Source organism: Canis aureus, chromosome 3 (assembly GCF_053574225.1).
Source record: "Canis aureus isolate CA01 chromosome 3, VMU_Caureus_v.1.0, whole genome shotgun sequence".
NCBI lineage: Eukaryota > Metazoa > Chordata > Mammalia > Carnivora > Canidae > Canis > Canis aureus.
Genome location: NC_135613.1, coordinates 83,404,540 through 83,425,449, shown reverse-complemented (window position 1 = coordinate 83,425,449; position 20,910 = coordinate 83,404,540). Strand labels below are relative to the sequence as shown.

At 46.3% G+C, this 20,910-nt stretch overlaps 1 protein-coding gene across 1 annotated transcript in view; it reads left to right on the top strand.

The window, feature by feature from the left end:
* Positions 1–19,151, top strand: part of KCNJ1 (potassium inwardly rectifying channel subfamily J member 1) — a 30,883-nt gene extending 11,732 nt beyond the window's left edge. Inside the window, exons 2-3 of the mRNA XM_077894157.1 lie at positions 2,001–2,130; positions 16,713–19,151. Of these exons, the coding sequence (XP_077750283.1) occupies positions 16,734–17,852 (1,119 nt within the window). The 5' untranslated portion in view covers positions 2,001–2,130; positions 16,713–16,733 and the 3' untranslated portion in view covers positions 17,853–19,151. The remainder of the gene's footprint in view (positions 1–2,000; positions 2,131–16,712) is intronic.
* Positions 19,152–20,910: the final 1,759 nt, after the last annotated feature.

The window sequence follows — 20,910 nt, the reverse complement described above, 5'->3', positions numbered from 1 at the left end:
GGTGATGAGGGCCAGCCTGGGAGACTGAGTAGGAGACGCTTGGCAGTGTTCCCGAGACCTCATCAGAGTCCTTTGAGGGTTTGGCATCCAGAGAAGGAAACCCCAGAGAGATGCTTGTCAAATCCCTTGTGATTTTGGGCTCCTCTGGATGGAGAGGAGATGTGGGATGAGTTGTTGGGACTATGTGGGAGGACATGTTGGCAACGACAGTGATTACATTCCTATAGCATTTTTAAATTCCTGAAACATCAAAAAAAAAAAAAAATGATGGTGGGGACTGTGTCCTGGGGAAGAGGGAGAGCCAGCGGAGAGACACTGTAGCCCCCTCAAGAACTTAGGTGGTTTGCACAAAGGTGATGGTAATGGGACTGGAGTGAAGAGGACAGAGGTTCTGGATGCGGTTTGTCGAAAGACAAAAGCTTGCTGATGAATCTTGCTGAGGCGGTGATGAGAGAAAGGGAAGGATCAAGATTGAATCAAGATCTTGTTTGAAAAGTAGTGGGTGGATGTACCATCTACCGAGCTGAGGCAGGCCCCAATTAAGCAAAATAAATATAACATGGGTTGTATTTGGTGCTAAGAAGGAAAGGAGGAGGGTGCTAGGAAAATCTTTTGGAGAATTTTCAACCCAAGATGATCACCCCCAGGTGCGCTGCCGGGGTACCCTGCAGGGAGCATGCACCTTCCCCACCCCACCCCACCCCGCCCCACCCAGCCCAATGGTCACAGGACCTGAAGCCCTGCTAAGAGCTTTTAGAGAAAAGATTGTGCCAGGTGCCATCACCAAGCCCTGTGCTCCAGCTGCCTCTGGATCTGGAAGTCTGGTCCTGCTAAGCTCAGAGGAAATTCAATTGGTCTGGCCCAATTGCATCTTCATGGTCTAATCCAATTTCATCGATTTATGGACGATCTTTTTTTTTTTTTTTTCCTGGTCCTCGGCCTTTACTTTCCTTTGTTAATTTTCCCCTAGTAGCCAGATAGACAAAAATCTCCTCCCTCTGTGCCTTAGGTATGAAAAAAAAAAAAAAAAAAGGCCTCATCAGTCTCCTTTAGAGCAGCCTGAAGCCTGCTGTCTCCCCCTCCCAGAGGTTCTGGTAGACGAGCCTTCTCCATGAGCCAGGGGAGCGGAGGGCAGAGGCAGAGGAATGCCCCCAAGGCCTGGCATGTCCCCCAGACTATATGCCCTTCCCAGTATTTCCTCTGCGGCTCCTGGGGGCACTGCTGGTCCTTGGGCCAGCTGCCTGCCCAGATCCACACATGGGAATTCAAATTATTCCCTAAATGCCAACTTGAACTTTGGCTGCTTCTTCACCAGGCCTCCTCGGCCCTCTAAGCCAAAGACCTGACATTATGAAGTTTTTAACATGCTGGACCCGCTGCTGGGTGCTCTTGCACTCATTCCTACCTCAGCACTGTGAAACCGATGCTCCTAGTGCCATTTTTTATGGAGAACACTCAGGTTCAGAGAAGCAAATTAAATTATTCTGTTGACAAGAAGAAGGAGTAGAGTCCAGGCCAAGGTCTATACCACCTTACAGCCTATCCCTTCAGTACTTTCAAGACACCCGTTGAATCCCATCCCTGCTTTGCCAACCCCACTGGCTGGCCTTTTTGCAGTGATGTTCTCCGGGTGCCAGGGAATCAGCATTTCAGTCAGTGCCAAGCCCTTAGTCAATCTCTTTGTCATTGCTCCCCGTCTTCCCTCCGTCCCCAGCGCAGCACAGGACGGCCCCGTGGCAGGACTGAGACGATGATGGGAAAACCCATCACTGAAAATGCAGACAGTTATTGGGAGTGGGGTGGGCCTATGGATAGACAAGAACCAGAAAACAGCGGCTTTGGCTGGCGGGTACACCATTCGGGTCTGCGCAGAGCAGCAAGACAGACAGACACATCTGAAAGACAAAGAGACAGAGAAGGAAAAAAGCAAATGAACAACTCACGTTGAGCTCTAGGATCTTAATTGTTCCTCAGTGAGTTTTTTTCTTTTTGTTTTCTAGGCTTGGTCCGTTGCGTTGGGGAAGTGGCTGTGTACAAACGCCGGGCAGCCGTGGAGCTGGAACCCGGGGCTGACCCAGGGCTACACGTTTCACGGCCGGAGACTCTGGGGCGCCTGCACACACTCTCCAGGTAGACCCGACTTGTTTCTTTTTCACAGGAATTAGTGCTTGTAAGAGGGCAGGGGCCATCCTTCAGTTTCCTCCTCCCAAAGCATCGTCTAGTTGTGATACTTGGTAAGATCAGCTTTGGTCCTGATACTGTGTCATCAAACAGGCCCTTATGATCTATATTAGTCCAGGTGAGGATTTTTTTTTTTTAAGGCCGGCAGCTGAAATAGAGACAGGGTGGCCTGATACATTCTTTCTTGCTTTTTAAAAAAGATTTTATTTATTCATCTGAGAGGGAGAGAGAGAGAGCACAAGTGAGAGGACAAGAGCGGGGGAGAGAGAAGCAGACCCCCCGATGAGCAGGGAGCACGATGTGGGGCTCGATCCCAGGACCCCAGGATCATGACCTGAGCTGAAGGCAGATGCTTAACTGACTGAGTCCCCCAGGCGCCCCCTTTCTTGATCTTGATGGTGGCCCTTGCTCAAGAAGCATGCAAGGAAACCCAGCCTGGCCTTTTGAGAAAGGGACCCACCTCTGGGAATGCACAGTGAGGGGGTTTCCGTTGTTCTCTGGAGAGACCCTGAATGTGGGCTCCACACAGCAACCCCCACAGTGGACAATCACAGCAGCAGCAAAGACCCTGCCTTCACCAAGCCAATCCTGCCCCAGGTCCCCTTCGTCTCTCTTTGGTGGGTGTGGGGCCGAGGGAAGGGATGACATGGAGGGATGTGGGGGCCAGGAGGGGCTTTGAGTTGTCCCATGGGATCCCGGCTTGCCTGTGGGGTAGTGCGGAGTCTCGACAGAGGTGGGTGTAAAGAAGCCTTGGGTTCTTAATGTTACCTGCTCTGGGAATAAAACGGGGGCTACGGGTAAGGACCAATGCTAGGAACATTGAAAATAAAACACATACTGAGAGGAGGAGAAAGAGGGAGAGGATGAAACCGAGCTCCCAGGGCAGTAGGAGAGGATGAACAAGTGACGGGGGACACGCTCACACGGGGGCGCTGCATTGAGGCTGGGCCACGGGCCCACAGAGTGAGGCCAAGGTCGCCCCCGGGCCTCCCATCAGATAGCCTGCGAGGCTGTGGACCTGCCTGCTTTGGGGAACTGCAGACCTGGCTCCCACCACATGACTCTAGCCTGACCTCCAAGCCTGGGAGGTGTGAGGGGCGAGGCGAGAGATGGTCAGGTCAGGGTCACTAGGGTCACACCGTGTGCGGTTCTCAGTTCCATGGAGCCTGGGTGAGGGTGCGTGAGTGGGAGGCGCCCACATTCTGCCTCAACCACCCCACCAATCACCACCTGGATGGGGAGAGAAGGAGGAATTTCCCCCACAGATGTGGGGAGAAGAGACGTCTCTCCAAATCCCAATAGAGCTCCTGTTTGGGAGTGAGGATAAGCAGAAACATCTTTCTGTATCTCCAGGCTCTTGAGACCAAGATGGAGCACCGTGGCCACTTGCTGAAGGGGAGGGTGAGGGGACCAAATCCAGCCCAGGGCCCAGTGATGGCCTAGGGCGGTGCTTCTGGCTGGTGCTGGAGGACGAAGTAAGAAGAGGAAGAAAAGAGGGGGGGTTTGTTGAGTCCCAACCGTGCAACAGGCCCCTTCCACGTGTATTTCTTTCTGTACAATGTCATTCCCATACTTACACTCCTCCCACTTCAATGTGTACAGTACTGGGTGCTCAGCACGTTCACAACATGGTGCAGCCATCGTCACATCAATGGTAGGACGCTGTCGTCACCACGGAAGGGAAGTTCATACCACTGGCAGGCATTCCTCGTTTCCCTCTTCCCCTCCCCCTGGCAGCTACCAACCATACTTCATCTCTTCAGATCTGCCTCTTGTAGACATTTGTAGGAATGGAATAATGCCGCATCTGGCTCCTTCCACGTCGCAGAGTGCTGCCAAGCTTCTTCCGTGTTGCAGAGTGCGGTTCTTCGTGCCTTTTCTTATGCCAACAATATTTCATTATACGGCGATGCCTTGTTTTAGCTGTTGGTTCAGGAGTTGATGGACATTTGGGTTGTCTCCACTTTCTGGCACTTGTGAGTAACACTGGTATAAACATTCACCTACAAGTGTTTGTGAACATTGTGTAGAGTCCCCGTAACCATAAAATAGGCCCCATCGTCCCTGATTTATTAGGAAAAAAACTGCAGCTCAGAGAGGTTAAGTCATAGTTTTTGAGACAGAGAAGTTGCTTTTGATTGGGTTTGGTTAGGATAGAAGGGCCAAGAAGGGCCAAGAAGACCTTACCAGGTCATTATAAACACCATTGCCACTGAGTAAAAAGAAATGGCAGGAATGAGAGCAAGTGCGTCACAGGCCGGCTGTGGGCTCTACTGGACTTCTTTCGGGAAGTTGGCCACAATGGCCCGCCCCTCAGGTCTGGGAGATGCCCCCCTTTCCCCACTTGCCTCCTCGTTTCAGCGGCAGATGTGAGGACCGGTCAAGAGCAGTTCAAGACAACTGCTGGAGCAGCTCATAGGGCTCGTGGGGCGTCAGGTGGGAGGTCTCTGCTGTGCCCTCATTCTGCGTGGGTGCCTGGGGTGGGCTCCTGTCCCAAGGAGAGGAATTCAGCGTGGGCCCAAGGGCAGCTCTGTGGCATGGAATGACAGGGTCACAGAGGCTGCTGGCTCTGCCTCTCTCTGCCTCCAGGGCTTTCCCAGAAAGTACTTGGACATGGGAGTGTGGGTGACGTGCCGCCCCATTAATGCAACTCCGATGGCTAGGCGGAACCCAAGCCAAAGCTGGTAATCATTGACCCTCAGAAGCTCCCTGGGGGGCAGAGCACTAGAAGCTGTGGGAACACCAGCTCTCTAGCAGACCCCCTGCTCTGTGGTTTATCCTAGAACCTTGCCCTCCTCATCACCTTCCTGGGAAGTGCAGTGGTCCTGCAGCCTGGACAGTGGTGTGGTGCAGCCCGGGACTAAAGTCATGGCAGATAATAAGGTCTCTGGGTCTGTCAATCGGCGGCAGACTATAACTGGAAGGGAAACGAGTTGGGGGTTCTAGTACTGAGGATGTACTGGGTCCAAGTGTTGTCTAAGCCCTTTCCAGCCACTTGCAAGATAGATACAAGTGTCCCCGTTTCTCAGATGAACACACTGAGAGGCGTGATAGTGCCCAGGGTTAGAGCTTGAGAGTGACTGACTCCAGATCCAAACCCCACATACCCGCTTCTTCAGTCTGGCCTGGGAGCCACTCGAGGCAGCTCTGATAGGGGATCTTCAGCATAAGCTAGAATGTAAGATGAGAAGGCATCTGAAATTTCCCTCCAAACTCAAGAACCTGGTGTTCTGTGTCTAGTCGTTTGCACGTCCATCAGAGCTGGGGCACCAACATGACACCCTTTACCTTGGGCCCGGCGGCATCATGAAAGGGTCCATCACCCAGGCATTAGTCCTCTATTTTAGATATTGTCAAGGTTATGGAATTCTATATGTTTTTTAAAAAACAGTAACAAAGAAAGTGTACTTTCCTGTTGCAGACACTCAGGGGAGCATGTTCAGGATCTCCAGTCCACATGGAATTTACTTGTTTCTGGGCTGGAAAGACTGAGCTGATGTAACACCAACCCAGACCACAGAGAACTAGAAGGGTCACACTAATAACAGGATCCCGGCACTAACAACAAATGCAACTCCCTGTAAACATTGAAATTCTTTTACTAAATCCTGGTGCCGTTTGAGGTGGGTGTTGCAAAAGATGAAATTTAAGAATTGTTTCATTGTACACGTGCCCAGTTTTCAGACAAACAAACTCCCCCAACACATACTTTTACAAGATAAACAAGTGAGAGGATGATTATTTTATTTGTCAAAATCGTTCCTCACTTTACAAATAATTCAGTAAAGGATTTTTAAAAATATCTAATATCTTAATGCCCATGTACTATGACTTACTATATACAAGCCATTTCTGTTCACCTACCATCTTTTGAGAAGACCGTACACTGGTTCCAATATATATTTAGACCTGGACAAAGATGTCTGCACTGTCATGGAGTTGTTTTGAGTAAAAAATGAAAATAAATAGGCCAGGAGATGAGAAATGTCTTTAGATCATTGTGTTAATTCCATTTTCTGTCATAGGTTCATTAGAAACTAGAATTCAACACGTAGGCTCATGACCCTCAAGAGGTCCAGCCTGATACACCAGTGGGCATCTTAGAACTGATTCTTCTACCTATTTCTTTGTCGAGGAGTCTCATCTGCTCCCCAGACAGACCACCTAAAATTTCACCCAGGATTCTCTAGGGATCTGTTCTTTCTCTCCAGGTGAATAACCACGTTTACTTGTGTTTTGCCACATGTCTTTCCTACCGTGCTTCCACCCCAATCCTGGGTGTGTCCTGACAAAGGCAAGTTGGCAAATTCCAAGCCCAAACCAGGGAGTTGTGTTGGTCACTACAAATTTCAGTTATACGTGGAGACTTGAAAATCATCCTCTGCACCTCTTCAGAGGCAAGTGGCTTGATGTGCACATTGACCTCTCTGTAAACAAGACAGTGGACCACCCAGGCGGAGAGAAAGCCAGATAAGGGTTTGGTTGTGAGGAGCCTGTGGCCCCAAGGCCCCGGCCGTCTGCCTGTCCTGGAGCTGCGGAGACCCAGGCTCACCATTAGAGAGCAGTGTTAGGCCCTGTTACCCTCCCACATCCCCTTCTGAAAACCAAGCGCTTGGAGTCATTCACACCTCGCTGGATCTATTTCTGTCCTTGACAAATATTTTTTTGAGCATCGAGGCTGGCACTGGGCTGGGTGGCACTGGGGATATAGCAACGGAGGACGTGGATGGGGTCACTGCCCCCAAGTCAGCATGAAAGTTAATGTGTAAATTGAAAGGCCTATAAATATTACCCACCCCCCCAAAAAAGTAGAGCATACAACAATATTGTGAGGGGAGGGAGCCTTATTTAATGGGGGTGGGGGTGCTCAGGGACTCCTCTCTTTTGGCAAAACTGACCTTTAAGTTTCTTTCTGAGAAATGACCTGTAGGTTGAATCCAAGTAGCCAGCCTGGGATGGGGAGGAGGGCCAGTGGAGCGCCGGGGGTTCCCTGTATGTCTTCCTTTGTCTGTATCCCCGGCTGTTGACCAGGGATGACCTTGGAACTCCGTAAGCGTCGCTGAACTGGCCAACTCCAAGGCCAGGGCCTTTGCCCTCCTGCTGGAGCAGTGAGGGCACCAGGCTCAGCTCACCATCGCAGGCTGAGTCTCCTCTTCCACTGAGGAGGAAGCTCCTCGTCCTCCCTCATTAGCCTCATCATCAGAGAACTTCTGACTGTGGACGACGACGTAATGCCCCCCTGTAGATATCCATAAACATCCCCAAATGGAAGATGTCATTGCCATGACTTCAGGCCATTGTCTACAGTTAGCTCAAGCCAGGACAATCTGTAGAAGTTTCCACAGGAAGCATAATGCTTGACAGTACATCTTTAGCTGTTTCTGCAGTTGTGTCCTAATTACTTCGGCTTCATGACACTTTCTGATCTCTGCCTGGCATCATGAAGCTCTTCTTGCGACATCGGGGCTGTAGCCTCCTCCAGCCTGCACCCTCGGATCCAATCCAGTTGACCCTAGACCCTCTCCATGGCGACCCCGCGGCCTTGCACATAGTCTCTGCCTCTCTTCCCTTTTCTCATGCTCTTGCCCATGCTTTTCCTTGTCCTTGGAAACCCACCCCCTATGCACCAATCCGAACCCGCCTTATCCTTTCAGGTTTCCTATCTTCAAAAAAGGTTTTATCTCCTGATGGCTCCTCTGTGCTATGTGATCTCTGCACTAGGCGAGGACATAAGTGGAAAATCACCATTTCTGGTGCATAGTAAGAGGGTGCAGGAAAAATGTTGGCCTTCCCCTTCTCCCCCCATATTGTTCAGTACCACAGGGCTTAAAAACAGGGGCTTCTCAGTCAGGCAAATCTAGATTCTTCTAATCTTTGCTCTTTGGCCTTTTTTGCTTTTGTGAGCTTGAGAATTGCTTAGCTTCACTGAACCTAAGTTCCCCCAACTCCTAGGTTTATTATAAGAATCAAACACTATAATATACATAGAAGATTTTACTCTTGTGCCTGGGCCAACATCAGAGGCTTTCGGGACCCCAAAAATTCACAGCTCTAATGGGGCACCATATGCATTGTACTCTAGAGGGTGCTGTTCACACAGGGTGCAGGAGAGTGCGAGGCGTCTCCTGAAGCTGTGAGCAGGGTTCTAAGCCCTCTGTGGAGTCTTCATAGCCATTTCCCAATCTCGGGAGGTGTTTCTCAGCCCTAGACTTTCTCTTCACTCAGCGTGAGCTGTGCATCTTCGCTTTACCTTGACTTCTGCTGTTAGCTGTGGCTCAGTCCACTCAGACCCAATGGAGCAATGCCTTCTTGGTAAAGAGCTGAACTCCCTGAAGTTTAGAAGAGAAGAATTATTTAAAAACCTTTGTAATAGAAACCAGGTGGATCCACCTGTGTGGCTGTGAGTTTCTCCTGTCTTCTAGTACTTTTCTCTGCTGTCACCGCTCCTCACAGCCCCCAGGAGTGTGTTGTTTTCTCTTCAAAACTGTGAACCAAGCAGAGGTGAAGTCCTTCTCCATGTAGCTGAGACACGCTAGCATTTCCTAAGTACCTTAAGGAACCATTATGGAGACAAGTAAGGAAACAATAACGAACACACACACACAGAATAAGCATCCAGCTTCCAAAGTGTCGGTTTCTGATTCTACAGCAAGTGCACGCTGTCACCAGAGGCTGGGAAGAAAGACCCTAAAGATGTCTTGCTTGGGTCCAGCTTCACTAGCTCCCAGGCTGACTGAATTAGTGGGAACGTCACACCCCTTGATGCTTCCTGCTAGGATCCAATCCAGGTGCCATGTAGAAATATAGGTCTTTGTGGCGCGAATATAATGCTGTCAGGATGACCACTGGTCATGGTAAGTAAGTCATCTAGATAGAGCTTAAACCCTGCATCTGAAAATTTTAACTCTTTTTAATAACTTGTTTTTGTATTTAAATTTGGTTATTTCCTTGATTCTTCACATCCGGATACAAAAGCAAACAAATGTGCAAAGCGAACAGATGGTCCATGAAATGGCTTTATGACTTCTTAGCTACGCCTTTTCTTCTGTGTGTTCTTCTGTCTTAGTGGCATCAAAACCTTCCAGCCGAAGAGCCCCAGGAACATCCCCTGTACTTGAACAAGTTGGCTTTTTGAGGCTAGTGAGAACACATGCTGTGAAGAATTGCGGGCAGCCTCACTGAGTGTTAGAAACACTTAAATAGGATTTGGGCTTGTTTAGGTGATTTGGGGGAAGATTTAAGGAAGCAATACTTTGCTTTGGGTTAGATGTCAGTAACTCAGTGATTTTAGGAGTGACTATGTCAGTAAATCTTACCATCTATAAGGGGACAGGGCTGGTGTACAGCTCAAGTCATTATTGGTAAAGAAGCAGTGATCACTTCTAATAGTCGAGATAGGGGGATTTTTGGTCATTTTTTGTGGTTTGGACAATGTTCAGGTTATTGTCTGTGTTCAGACATGATTACAGAATGGCCTCGTCTGAGGTTGATGTTCTGTGAAACTATTCATGTTTAGAAAAAGAGCTGTAGTTGTGAGACCCAGGACAGCCCCTGGCAGCTCCAAGACCCCAGATGTTGGAGCTGCTCGTCTCCTTTGCAGCTATATATTCAGTAATATGATCAAGTGTCAGTATCTATGGTGAGAGAAGGACAGTGTCACCCCAGGTACCACAGCTCTGGGCAGATTTGTTAAGAATAATTCTTCTTCCCTCTATCCTTTTTCCACCTCTGCAAGATAAGGCTCTGCCTTTGTTATAGGCAAATCCTTGATAAAAACACGTTCACCTTTCCCGGGTCTTTGGGTCCATGTGCAGGGATGGGCTCAGGAGCCGGTACAGCTCACAGGCACTGATGCCCTGGTGGAACATTTGTCACTTTCCTCGAAGCCTTTGCCTTCACCCGGCTGCTGTCTCCAGTGTAGCCCATTGAACTCCACACAGTATAGACTCCAAATGGCTTGGGTCAGTGACACCTGAGTAAACTGTTGCACACATTTAAATTTGTGGACTAGTAATAACAGTGTTGACTATTTATTGTCTAATCACTATGTTCTAGGAACTTGTGTGCAATCACATATGTGACTGCTTTGAAAACACACGGCAGTCTTTGAAAACATATTTTAACAGCCAGTTCACAGGTGAGGACACGGAGGCTCAGAAAGACTAGGTGGCTTTCTCAGGTCACCTGGTCATTAAGTGACAGAGCTGGGGTAGATCCATGTCTCTGCTGACCCAAACTGGCCTTCCTTCCACCTGCCACTCTGCCACTGTGCCATCAACATCCTGAACCAGGTCCTCCCATCCTCTCTTAATCTCTATGCCTGGCACACCTCTGCAGTCATTCAGATAATGCCCCTGGACCAGCTGGTTCCAGAGAAGTCTACAGAACACCGTGTCCTTTATGAGAGCACCAACACCCTTGGACCTTGTGGTTCCCTGGTTCTTGTTCCTACCCTCTTTTCTTTGGAAGGAGCCAGGTACCGAGCAAGGCCTGTGTTGTATTCCCACCCTGGACACAAGCAGACTTGTGGTTTCGCGGTGGACTGGATCCGGGAAACCCTTACCCGAAAGGAAAGGTGAGTTGTTTCTGAAATGCATTCCTAAATCTAGCCAGGCAGTCTTGAGGCTCAGATGCCCTTTTACGTGCCATGAGACCAGGAAAAATGCTTTCTACTGGCCTTGCCGAGATCTGTTTAAGAAGAGCCCATGTTGACCTCCAGTGAGCTGCCTCATACTGTTAAAGACATGAGCAGTAACTCCTCCCAGAATTACCCAACAGAACTAGACAGAAGCAGCCCTCTGTCTCCAACAGGTTCTGGGTAGGAAAGGGTAGTCGGGAGCTAAGATGACTCAGTGCTCATCAGGGTCTTGAGTATTTACAAATCCAGTGGGTGGCTATCCTACAATAGCTTGAGATAATTTTCATAGAAAACAGGAAGTGCTCTGTGGTAGCAGTTAGGTGCAACACACCTTAGCAAAGTTGTATGTTGAAGAGTATAAGATTGACACCCAACCTACTGGATCTCCTCTTTGATGGCTGCTTGAAACCCCATCGTCAATTGTTTTAGGGTGGCAGCAAACCTGCCACATCGCAATAATCCAGTCACTTCTTATCTGTGAGGAACTTGGGAGCAGGGGCTGCGGTTCTTAACTCTTTCTGTTTCCTAGCACAACACCTGATATATAGTAAATGTTCAATAAATTGAGTGTTTGCTTGATTAAGTCAGTGAAGTAGGCTGAGACCATGACCCAGAATCCCCTTCAATGCCTTGCTACAGCAGGTCCTCAGCAATATTTGTTGATTCAGTTGACTATTGGCTTACACAAAGCAGTAAATTTTCACAGAAACTTGAATTTCTCCTCCACCCCTGTTGCAAAAGAACAACAAAAAATCATTTGACTTTTCTCGGGACCCAAACCCAATAGGTTCTACCTCTAACATGAAATCTCAACTCTCAGAAATGTCCCAAAAGGAGTAAAGGTGGTGAGAGGTTTGATGAAAAAGTAGACTGGAGTAAATGTTTTCTCCTCTCTGAAGAGAAATAAGGGCCTTTGTGATTCCAAATAAGAGGCAGCAAAAGCAAAGTCATTTTGCTCTACTCCCTTGGATACTGTGGCTACCTAGCATGCTGGCACCAGGCAGGAGACATTGCGATAAGTGCTGTAGGAAGCCCCAAATCCAGATTGGCTTGTTCTCAGGTGGACACCTGCAAATGCACCACCTCTGTATTGATTCTTTCAATATCGTCAATAGGTACACTCCATGGGCTCTCCGCTTAAAATGAAGAGAGTTTTGATAGATGTGGGAGTTGCATTCAAATGAATGCAGTTTTCAAATGAAGTGTGTGGGTTTTTTTTTGTTTGTTTGTTTGTTTGTTTGTTTGTTTGTTTGTTTTTGGCCAAAAGAAGATCCAGGAGGAAAACATGTTTATTTTCAGGAATTTGAAGGGCTCATAAGCAGAAGAGACTTCGGACTTAATTAGGATTATAACGAATTGTCCCTGAAGCAGAGCTAGACCAGTGTTCTTCATACCGGTCCATTCTCTAGGTCTATAATGAAAATATCTCACGTGGCGTTCCACCAATGAGTGCGTTGGCCATTGCTTGCTTTTCCAGCTTAGCGTGTCACTGAGCCCTCCAGCACCCTGTTATCTAGTCACTCAGCACCTCTTTCAGCCCCTCATATGCTCTTCTGCTGCTCCTGCCTGGTTCACACACAATTACGGTGCAGTTGCTTAGTACTACACACACAGGTGTGTCTCTTCTAAAACATTGCGATTAGAGGGGGACCCACATACGTGATGACAAACTCATTGCTTTTATGCATGGGTTGATGAGTTTCTTTGTCATCACTCAACAAATACTTATAGTTCCTACTACATGGGAGTCCAACACCATCCTCAGGCCTGCCCTTGATAGCATACCTCTTTGCCCCTCAGATACAGAGTTCCCCAGAACACTCCCACGGTTTCTCATCCTTGCATCTCCCACCCCCACCCTTGACTGGAAGCTTCTTGGCCATGACAAGGACTGTGTCCATTTGGTAAAAATTGCTTCTCCAATACCTAGCGCAGTACCTGGCACATGTACTAGTAGCAACACAATGCTGTTGAATAATGATAGAAAAATATATTAACAAATGCCAAAAGGCAACGAGCTTTCTGTCAGTTGAAGTGTTGCGCAGAGGTCGGATACCCATCTGATAGAGATATTTTAGCAAAGGTGTTCCTTTGGGCACATACACACCACGCCACATTGTACTTGCTGATTTCCTGAGCTCACTTCCCCATTTGACATGAGCCCCTTGAGAATGGCAGCAGATTGTATTTGTTGTTGAAATCATACACAATAAGCATACACTCGATGTTTGGAAAGTTTACAGAAAGTCTATTTTCTGAGAACGGACTCTTTACAGAACAAGCATACTGGAGCACTGAAGAAAAAAAATGGCAATAATACAATTCACTTGCTTTGCCAGACCGCTAAGAGTACCTCGGTAAATATTAGCTAATGTCCAGCCCTTTGCTTGCTATTAAGATTTACTGATTTCAATAGAAAGTAACCTAAAAGCTGTACCTGTTACACAACCCAGATACCACGGCCAATCTCTGACCGCCCCATAGTACAAAAAATACACATTGGCTCTGTCTGTGGTTAGATTAGATCATTGTCTAAGCAAAGTAGGCTCTGTGCAGATTATAATGGGTCTGCCAGGTGAATGATGGGTTTGGGCAAGGGATGGATGTATCCCACATTCTTATGTTCTCTAGGTATAATTCTTCTCACTCTTTGAATAAACAAGTCAACAGCATTGGCTAACCCGGTGCATGTGAAAAGCAGGTCCGGTAAATGCCAGATTTTATAGAATAAATCCAACAATAAAGATTGCTTTTAGATCTGAGTTTCTTACATAACAGAGACTATTGTACAGAGAGAGTGGTCTGGTATCTCGTTTCTTCCTGGTGTGATCTTGCTTTCATCTTACAAATATGTACTGATCTAAGTCTATATATTCACCTGCATCTTTGTGAACACTTGGAAATCTCAGGATCTCAGCAGGTTTCAGAGAACAAGCTCAGAGATTGATGATAACTGATTCTTTCTGCTGCAAAGCTAATAGGCATGACCTATGAGAAACAGCAAGAGAGCTATATAGAGCGTGGCAAAGGAGAGGAGGAAAATGCTGGAACTCAATCCATGCCTGGTGCCCAGAGACCTTAGCTGGGGGGGTTGTCATGTCTTAGCATGACGGTATTCAAGCCATGTGAGGTTTGAAAAAAAAAATACATACTTGGCTTGGGGCTTGGTCTGAGAACAACCAATTGCCTTGGTTTAAACCACCCAACTCCACTATCAAATTAAGCATTTTTAAGTTAATACAAATTAGCATCAGTCCACTGACCAAAGCCTAAAATAAATTAGGGCCGAGTCTAAAAGAAATCAGCCTGCAGACAGAGACCAATTCCCAAGGCCACTTCCTTGCATTCCCCAGGCATGGATACATCGGGTCGGAATATGCTTAGGATGTTGGTAAGTGCAGAAGGTCTGGGGAAAGCATTATAAGCTGATTGCTTTTGTTTTAGCTCTTTGCAAGGCCAGGTGGATATTTGACTAGTAATGCAGGCATGGAGACCCAAATTTATCCAAGAGATAAATCAGAGGCTACTTCTTCACCCTATAGAAATATTCTTTATCTTCAAAAATGAAACGAACTTAAGAGAGACTAGAAGAGAAAAGGCATGAGGAAGAAAAACTCAGAAGTTGTGTTTCAGGAGCCATCACTGGAAATATAATAGGTGACAAAGAGAATGTGGATTCGCCTGATAAATGTTAGCTTGAGAACTTATTATCTTAGGTGACAACCACTCTATGAAAAGCTTTTAAAACAGTGTGAGCTAACTGGGTGGCAGGCACTAAGGAGAGCATGTGATGGAATAAGCACTATATGTTGGCCAATTGAATTTAAATTAAAAAAAAAAAAGAAAGCAATGTGAGCTTTGATGAGCCCAAGAAAGGGAGGAAGCCCCCAGTGAATGTGAAGCAGGAGAAGCTATGTGTGTGCAGAGAAGGGAGAGAGCCAGGGGTTGGGGGAGAGTGGGGGGCAGATTCTTCTTCAGTGGTCCTCACCTGGGACCAACCCCTAAGACTCTTTGGGGACTTGAGGTCAATGAGGGTTGGGTGGGCTGTGGGCAGGGCCCTCTGAGTGTGTGCACTGCTGTTTGCTCTCCTGGTAGCATTTTCTTTCCTTGTATCTTTAGCGCTCGTCCTCAACATTTCAAATCACCATACCTGTGGTTTTTCCCTTCATCACTTCTACCTGGTGTTGGCTTCTTGTGTTTTCACCTAGTTGAAGGCTGTGAACAAAACACTGCGGGATAGGACTTTTGTTTAAAATTTATCACTAAGTTGGTTTCGCTTCCTGGTTTGTATGAATAAACACCTTTTTGAAGGGGGATTTTGAAATCTATTTTAGAAACATATTTGCATTTAATTAAAAATACCACGAAGACATTGCTCACCATGGTGGGCACACCTTGGAGTGGGGGAGGGCACGTCTCGGGGAGGAGGTAGTCTAGTGTTGATGACAGTGGGTTTCATCGTTGTTGGCTGTTTAGGGGAAAATCCCTTCACTTTTTTTGATGTAAACTGGAAGTCACAATAATATCATCAACAAGAAACCACTGATTAGATAGTATCTTGAAGAGCTCACTTTGTTCACGAATTATTCCATCTTATGTTCATTGAATAACTAGTAAAAGCGCCCATAGACTGTGCTAGCAGCTGGGATAGAGGAGTGAATAAAGCGTGGTTCTACCTTTATGCAGTATTATTTAAATCAGAGCTTCCCAGTCCTTCAGCTTAGAAGCAGGGAAGGAAGTGTGAGCTATTAGTGGTGATCACCATACTATTCCTTTCAGGAATCTTGGCATACCATGGAGAGAGAAAGGAAATAGGCTTGTAGCTCCACCAAGCAAACTTCTGTCATATGGTAGGACTTGACCAAATTGTATTGAGGAACTCTGTTCTAAATAGTCTCGAGCATTAAAAAAAAAAAAAGGAAGTTGACCAATACTTGTCTTAAAATGTTTCAGGCAAAACTGACTTGAGAATATAAAATTTAATAGCTGAGATGCAGCATGTTAGAAGTTCCTCTGGACTGGAAGCAGGGAACGTTATGTTTTATATTTTTGGTTGTTATCCTGCCTCTAGTTGGTACGTGACTTTGACTATGTCATTAAAATTTTCTGAATCTCAGTCCCTTCATTGGATAAATGAGAAAATTGAATTGGGCCAAGGTTTTTTAAAAAGATTTTATTTATTTATTTATGGATGAGAGACACACAGAGAGAGGCAGAGACATAGGCAGAGGGAGAAGCAGGCTTCCTGTGGTGAGCCTGATGCGGGACTCGATCCCAGGACCCCAGGATCAGGACCTGAACCAAACAAAGGCAGATGCTCAACCACTGAGCCACCCAGGTGCTCCAGAGCCAAGATTTCTTTTGTTATTGAGTGATAATAGCAGTAAAGAGGAAGCTTTAGGTAGTATATTGGTGAACCTTTTTTATAGCTATTTATTTTTATATATCATGAAAAACATAAATAGTACTTCCAGCTTCTGTTTCACAGATATTTTTGCTTAGCGCAAGCTAAATTTATTAAAGGAAAAGGAGAGTTAAAGAACAATATCAAATGAATCATAGCACAGGTCATAATTGGTTATCACAAACATTTTTAAGTGTCTGTGCCACTGACTATGGTCAGGAAACATTTGAATACATGCCCTCTTAAGCTTGTTCCATCTCTATCTCTCTGTAATTATTTTTCCTTTTTATGTTTAAGCAATATGGTCATCTGGTGGAAAGTTTCTATTGAAAATAGTGTTGTGGTATCCAGAATACACTGTCAGCTTTCCTGAATGACCAGCAATTCAGATTGTTTTGAATGGTCTTTCAGATACAGTTAGCTCTACGTGAGTCACCTCGTCCGCTGTGGGTATAAACAAAACTTTGTTTTGTTTTTGATGTGTTTCAGATCAGAGCGTTGACAGAAAGAATGTTCAAACACCTTCGGAAATGGTTCATTGCTCACTTTTTTGGGCATTCTCGGCAAAGAGCAAGGCTGGTCTCCAAAGACGGAAGGTGCAACATAGAGTTTGGCAATGTGGAGGCACAATCAAGGTTTATATTCTTTGTGGACATCTGGACAACTGTGCTTGACCTCAAATGGAGATACAAAATGACCATCTTCATTACAACCTTCTTGGGGAGCTGGTTCCTCTTTGGTCTCCTGTGGTACGCTGTGGCGTACATTCACAAAGATCTCCCCGAGTTCCATCCTTCTGTCAACCACACCCCTTGTGTGGAGAACATCAATGGCCTGACCTCAGCTTTTCTGTTTTCTCTGGAAACCCAGGTGACCATTGGGTACGGATTCAGGTGTGTGACAGAACAATGTGGCACTGCCATTTTCCTCCTGATCTCCCAGTCTATAATTGGGGTCATCATCAATTCTTTCATGTGCGGCGCCATTTTAGCCAAGATCTCCAGACCCAAAAAACGTGCCAAGACCATCACATTCAGCAAGAACGCAGTGATCAGCAAGCGGGGCGGGAAGCTTTGTCTCCTAATCCGAGTGGCTAATCTTAGGAAGAGCCTCCTTATTGGGAGTCACATATATGGAAAACTCCTGAAGACCACAGTCACTCCTGAAGGAGAGACCATTATTCTGGACCAGACAAATATCAACTTTGTAGTTGATGCAGGGAATGAAAACTTATTCTTCATCTCCCCATTGACAATTTACCATGTCATTGATCAAAACAGCCCCTTCTTCCACATGGCAGCAGAGACCCTTCTCCAGCAAGACTTTGAATTAGTGGTGTTTCTAGATGGTACAGTGGAATCAACTAGTGCTACCTGCCAAGTCCGGACGTCCTATGTCCCGGAAGAGGTGCTCTGGGGCTACCGTTTTGCTCCCATAGTATCCAAGACTAAGGAAGGGAAATACCGAGTGGATTTCCATAACTTTAGCAAGACTGTGGAGGTGGAGACCCCTCATTGTGCCTTATGCCTTTATAATGAGAAAGATGCCAGAGCCAGGCTAAAGAGAGGCTATGACAATCCCAACTTCATCTTGTCAGAAGTCAATGAAACAGATGACACCAAAATGTGACAGTGGCTTTTCAACAGGAGTAAAGCAAAGTCGTGAAGATACCTAGTGACTAGAACTATTAGGAAGCAATCGACAGTTTGAGGGTATGAAATTAGGACAAGAGCCTTCAATGTCTATCAGGACCATGCCCCTGAACCCAACAGCCACCATCTTACAAGACACATAGCTCTACAAGGCAACTGCATCGGAACATGCAATATTCTCATAGGAAATGGCAGTATGGAAGCCATAGGAGTTGACTTGGAATCTTGAATATGATTATTTCAAATCATGCAGTGTTGATAGAAACAGACAAAATCATCAAAATTTCACAACAGGCCAAATGAGATCCTACAAGTCTCCTTGAAGATGTTATGAGCTTCAGATAGGGTCAGGGAAAAACCATGTTCCCATTTTGATTATATTGATGATAAATAAGGCACTTTTGTTGTAACACTGGCTTTTATCAAGGGAAAAATGGACTCCCTTGGAGGCCATTTGGTTGGAGGAGATGAACTAATTAGAGACGATAAGAAAAGACTGGTACTCCAAGAACATTTGTAAGGCCCGGAGCTTCTCCAGTTCTGGTTGTTGGAGCTTTATCTTAGTCTAGGTCATGCTGTATCTCCTGAATAGCAAGGGAAGGCTCAGGCCATGGACTCTGCATCTCTACATATGTGATGTGGAGAGGAACAGTGAGCTCAACCTGCTTTTATGGCACATCCAGACCCTACAGCTCAGAGTTGGGTTTTGGCCCAATTAATGTCACGTGGTTACATTTAGACAGGGGCTAAATCACCACTCTAACATCTCAATGAACACTTCCTGAGGAAAGAATGCTTGATTTGGAAATGGTGGTGATATTTCTTCCAATTTGTGTTAGGCGGGATAAGGAGCTACAAATTAGTTAAAAGAATATGTCCCGATCTTCCAGGAAGGCAGCCAAGAGTTAAAGGTGTAATGTCAGTTTAGCAGGGCCAGTACTGCCAGTGCTTCTGAAAAAGAAAGTATCTTGTGTTTTTCTGCCTTGAGTTTATAACCGAAATGCTGTTTCTAAAGGAGCAGTGTGGGAAGGAAAGGGATGGTCTGTGGCCCCACAGAGAGGAAAACGCAAGGTGTGCCTTTCTCTGAGGCCCAACACCACATCTTCCTCAAAAGGGAAGGACTGATCTTTAGAGAAGGGTTTTACCGTGAATGTCTCTTTTCAGTTCTTCACCTACATTATTTTGAATCTATTCTGGAAGGAATGGGACTCAAAGCTGCTTAGGAATCAAAATGTTGTCAGTGTGTTGATTAATATATTAAATCTCTGAAGCTGTGCATGAGCTTTCCAAAAGTGTCAGTTATTGCACATTAATTGTAAGAGACCATCAGGTGACAACTCCCTTGCTGAGGATAAGACTTTCTCCGGGGTGAAGTAGAAGGGGTAGGAAGATAGCAAATGTGACCATATGGTGTCTCAACACCAGCTTACCCTGGGGGAACTGACCTTGTCGTTACAGACATGCCTTAGCCCTTGTCACTCCATCAAATCACTCCAGGGTGTCTTGGCACATAAGATGGCAGCTGCAGTAGTTTTCACTAAGGAAGGTTCTGTGTTCCCAGGCGTGGGGACGAGTTTGTTCAGATTCATCCACATGGTCGGGTCCTTCTGACCTCACCTAGTAAGGAGTCTGATGGGCTAAGAGTTGTGCACTTTGTCAGTGGCCATAACATTGGACATGACTGGCCTACACGGGAGATGACTCTGTGCCTCTAAGTGTCCCTGCACCGCAAATTGATCTATTGACAAAGCTAGAGGAAATGAGGTATGACAAGCTCGAGGAAGCCAGAATTCTCTACTGACCCACTGTCATGAGGTTTTATGACTCTGTAGTCCCTTCATAAACTGGGGAGTCAGGACACATTCCTTCTGGTCTGTTCTGCTCATTAACAGCATGCTCTGGGATTGCTGGAAGTGAAAGGATCTTATGAAATCTACTCCTTTTGATTGTTAAGATTGCTGATCGACCAGAATCTTTGTTATTGGCATCTCTTTCTGGGTTACTCGGTGGAAATCTGCACCTTCAAATATTCCTTTGTTGGGATTAAGGCACTCTGCTACCTGGAGTCTCTTTCTTAATGTAATTCCCATTGAACCTTTAGCAACCATTAATATACTTACATCCAATAAAGCCCTGAGGAAATGAGGGCCCACAGGTACCTTTTAATAATCCCAAGGGGTGGCTGGAACCCGAAAGCAGCATAGAAAAAACTGGATGTTTATAAAAAGGGGATGACCAAAGGCATAGGAGCTCAGTGAGTAAAGAAAATAAATGGGACATAGAAGGTTCCAGAAGGCTAACTTGCCTCAAAGTTGATGCTAATGCTAAAGGCAGGGTTTTTATTCCAATGAAGTAATATTGTTCACAACAGGACCTGACCACGTTAGTATTGTATTTGCCACAGGTGCGCAGTAGTGTTGTATTTGCTGAATTATCTATCCATTCCGAAAGCAATTCAGTATTTCTTATTCCTTCCAAGAAAAACTGCATCCCATGATGCTGTACCATATTCAGAGTTTTGCTTGGCACTAACCCCCCCCCCCCCCGCCTTAAAGTGCCTAATTTAGCTCTGTTGCTGTGGGGGTTTTGATTTGGAGGCTCTCAACCTTTATCCTCCAGGACTTAAGTCGACTCAAGTGCCAATATTCAGACTTGAGATTTGGGAAGTGGTCTAAACATATACTCCACAGGCGAGAAGGGGAAGAAGGAAAAGATCTTCTCGAAGCTGCCCAATCTAAGAAGTGAGATGAGTAGACTCTTTCCATGGCTAATGGGCAGGCCCTAGGACAGCGAAGAACTCTCCTGGTGGACTGTGTGGACAGTTGAGGTGGTTCCTTCCTTGAAGTGTCCCATTTTCACAAAAGGGGACACTGCTTCTCAACAGGATGGTTGGGTGAGGAGCATGGGGGATCCTTCCCCATCTAGAAAACCTCTGATGCAAACGATGCAAATGAGCCCCTGACCCCGCCCCTGGGCCGTTGTTGTCTGCCATTCCAGGAAGTGCATGTCAATCAAAGCTTGACAGGGGAGATAGA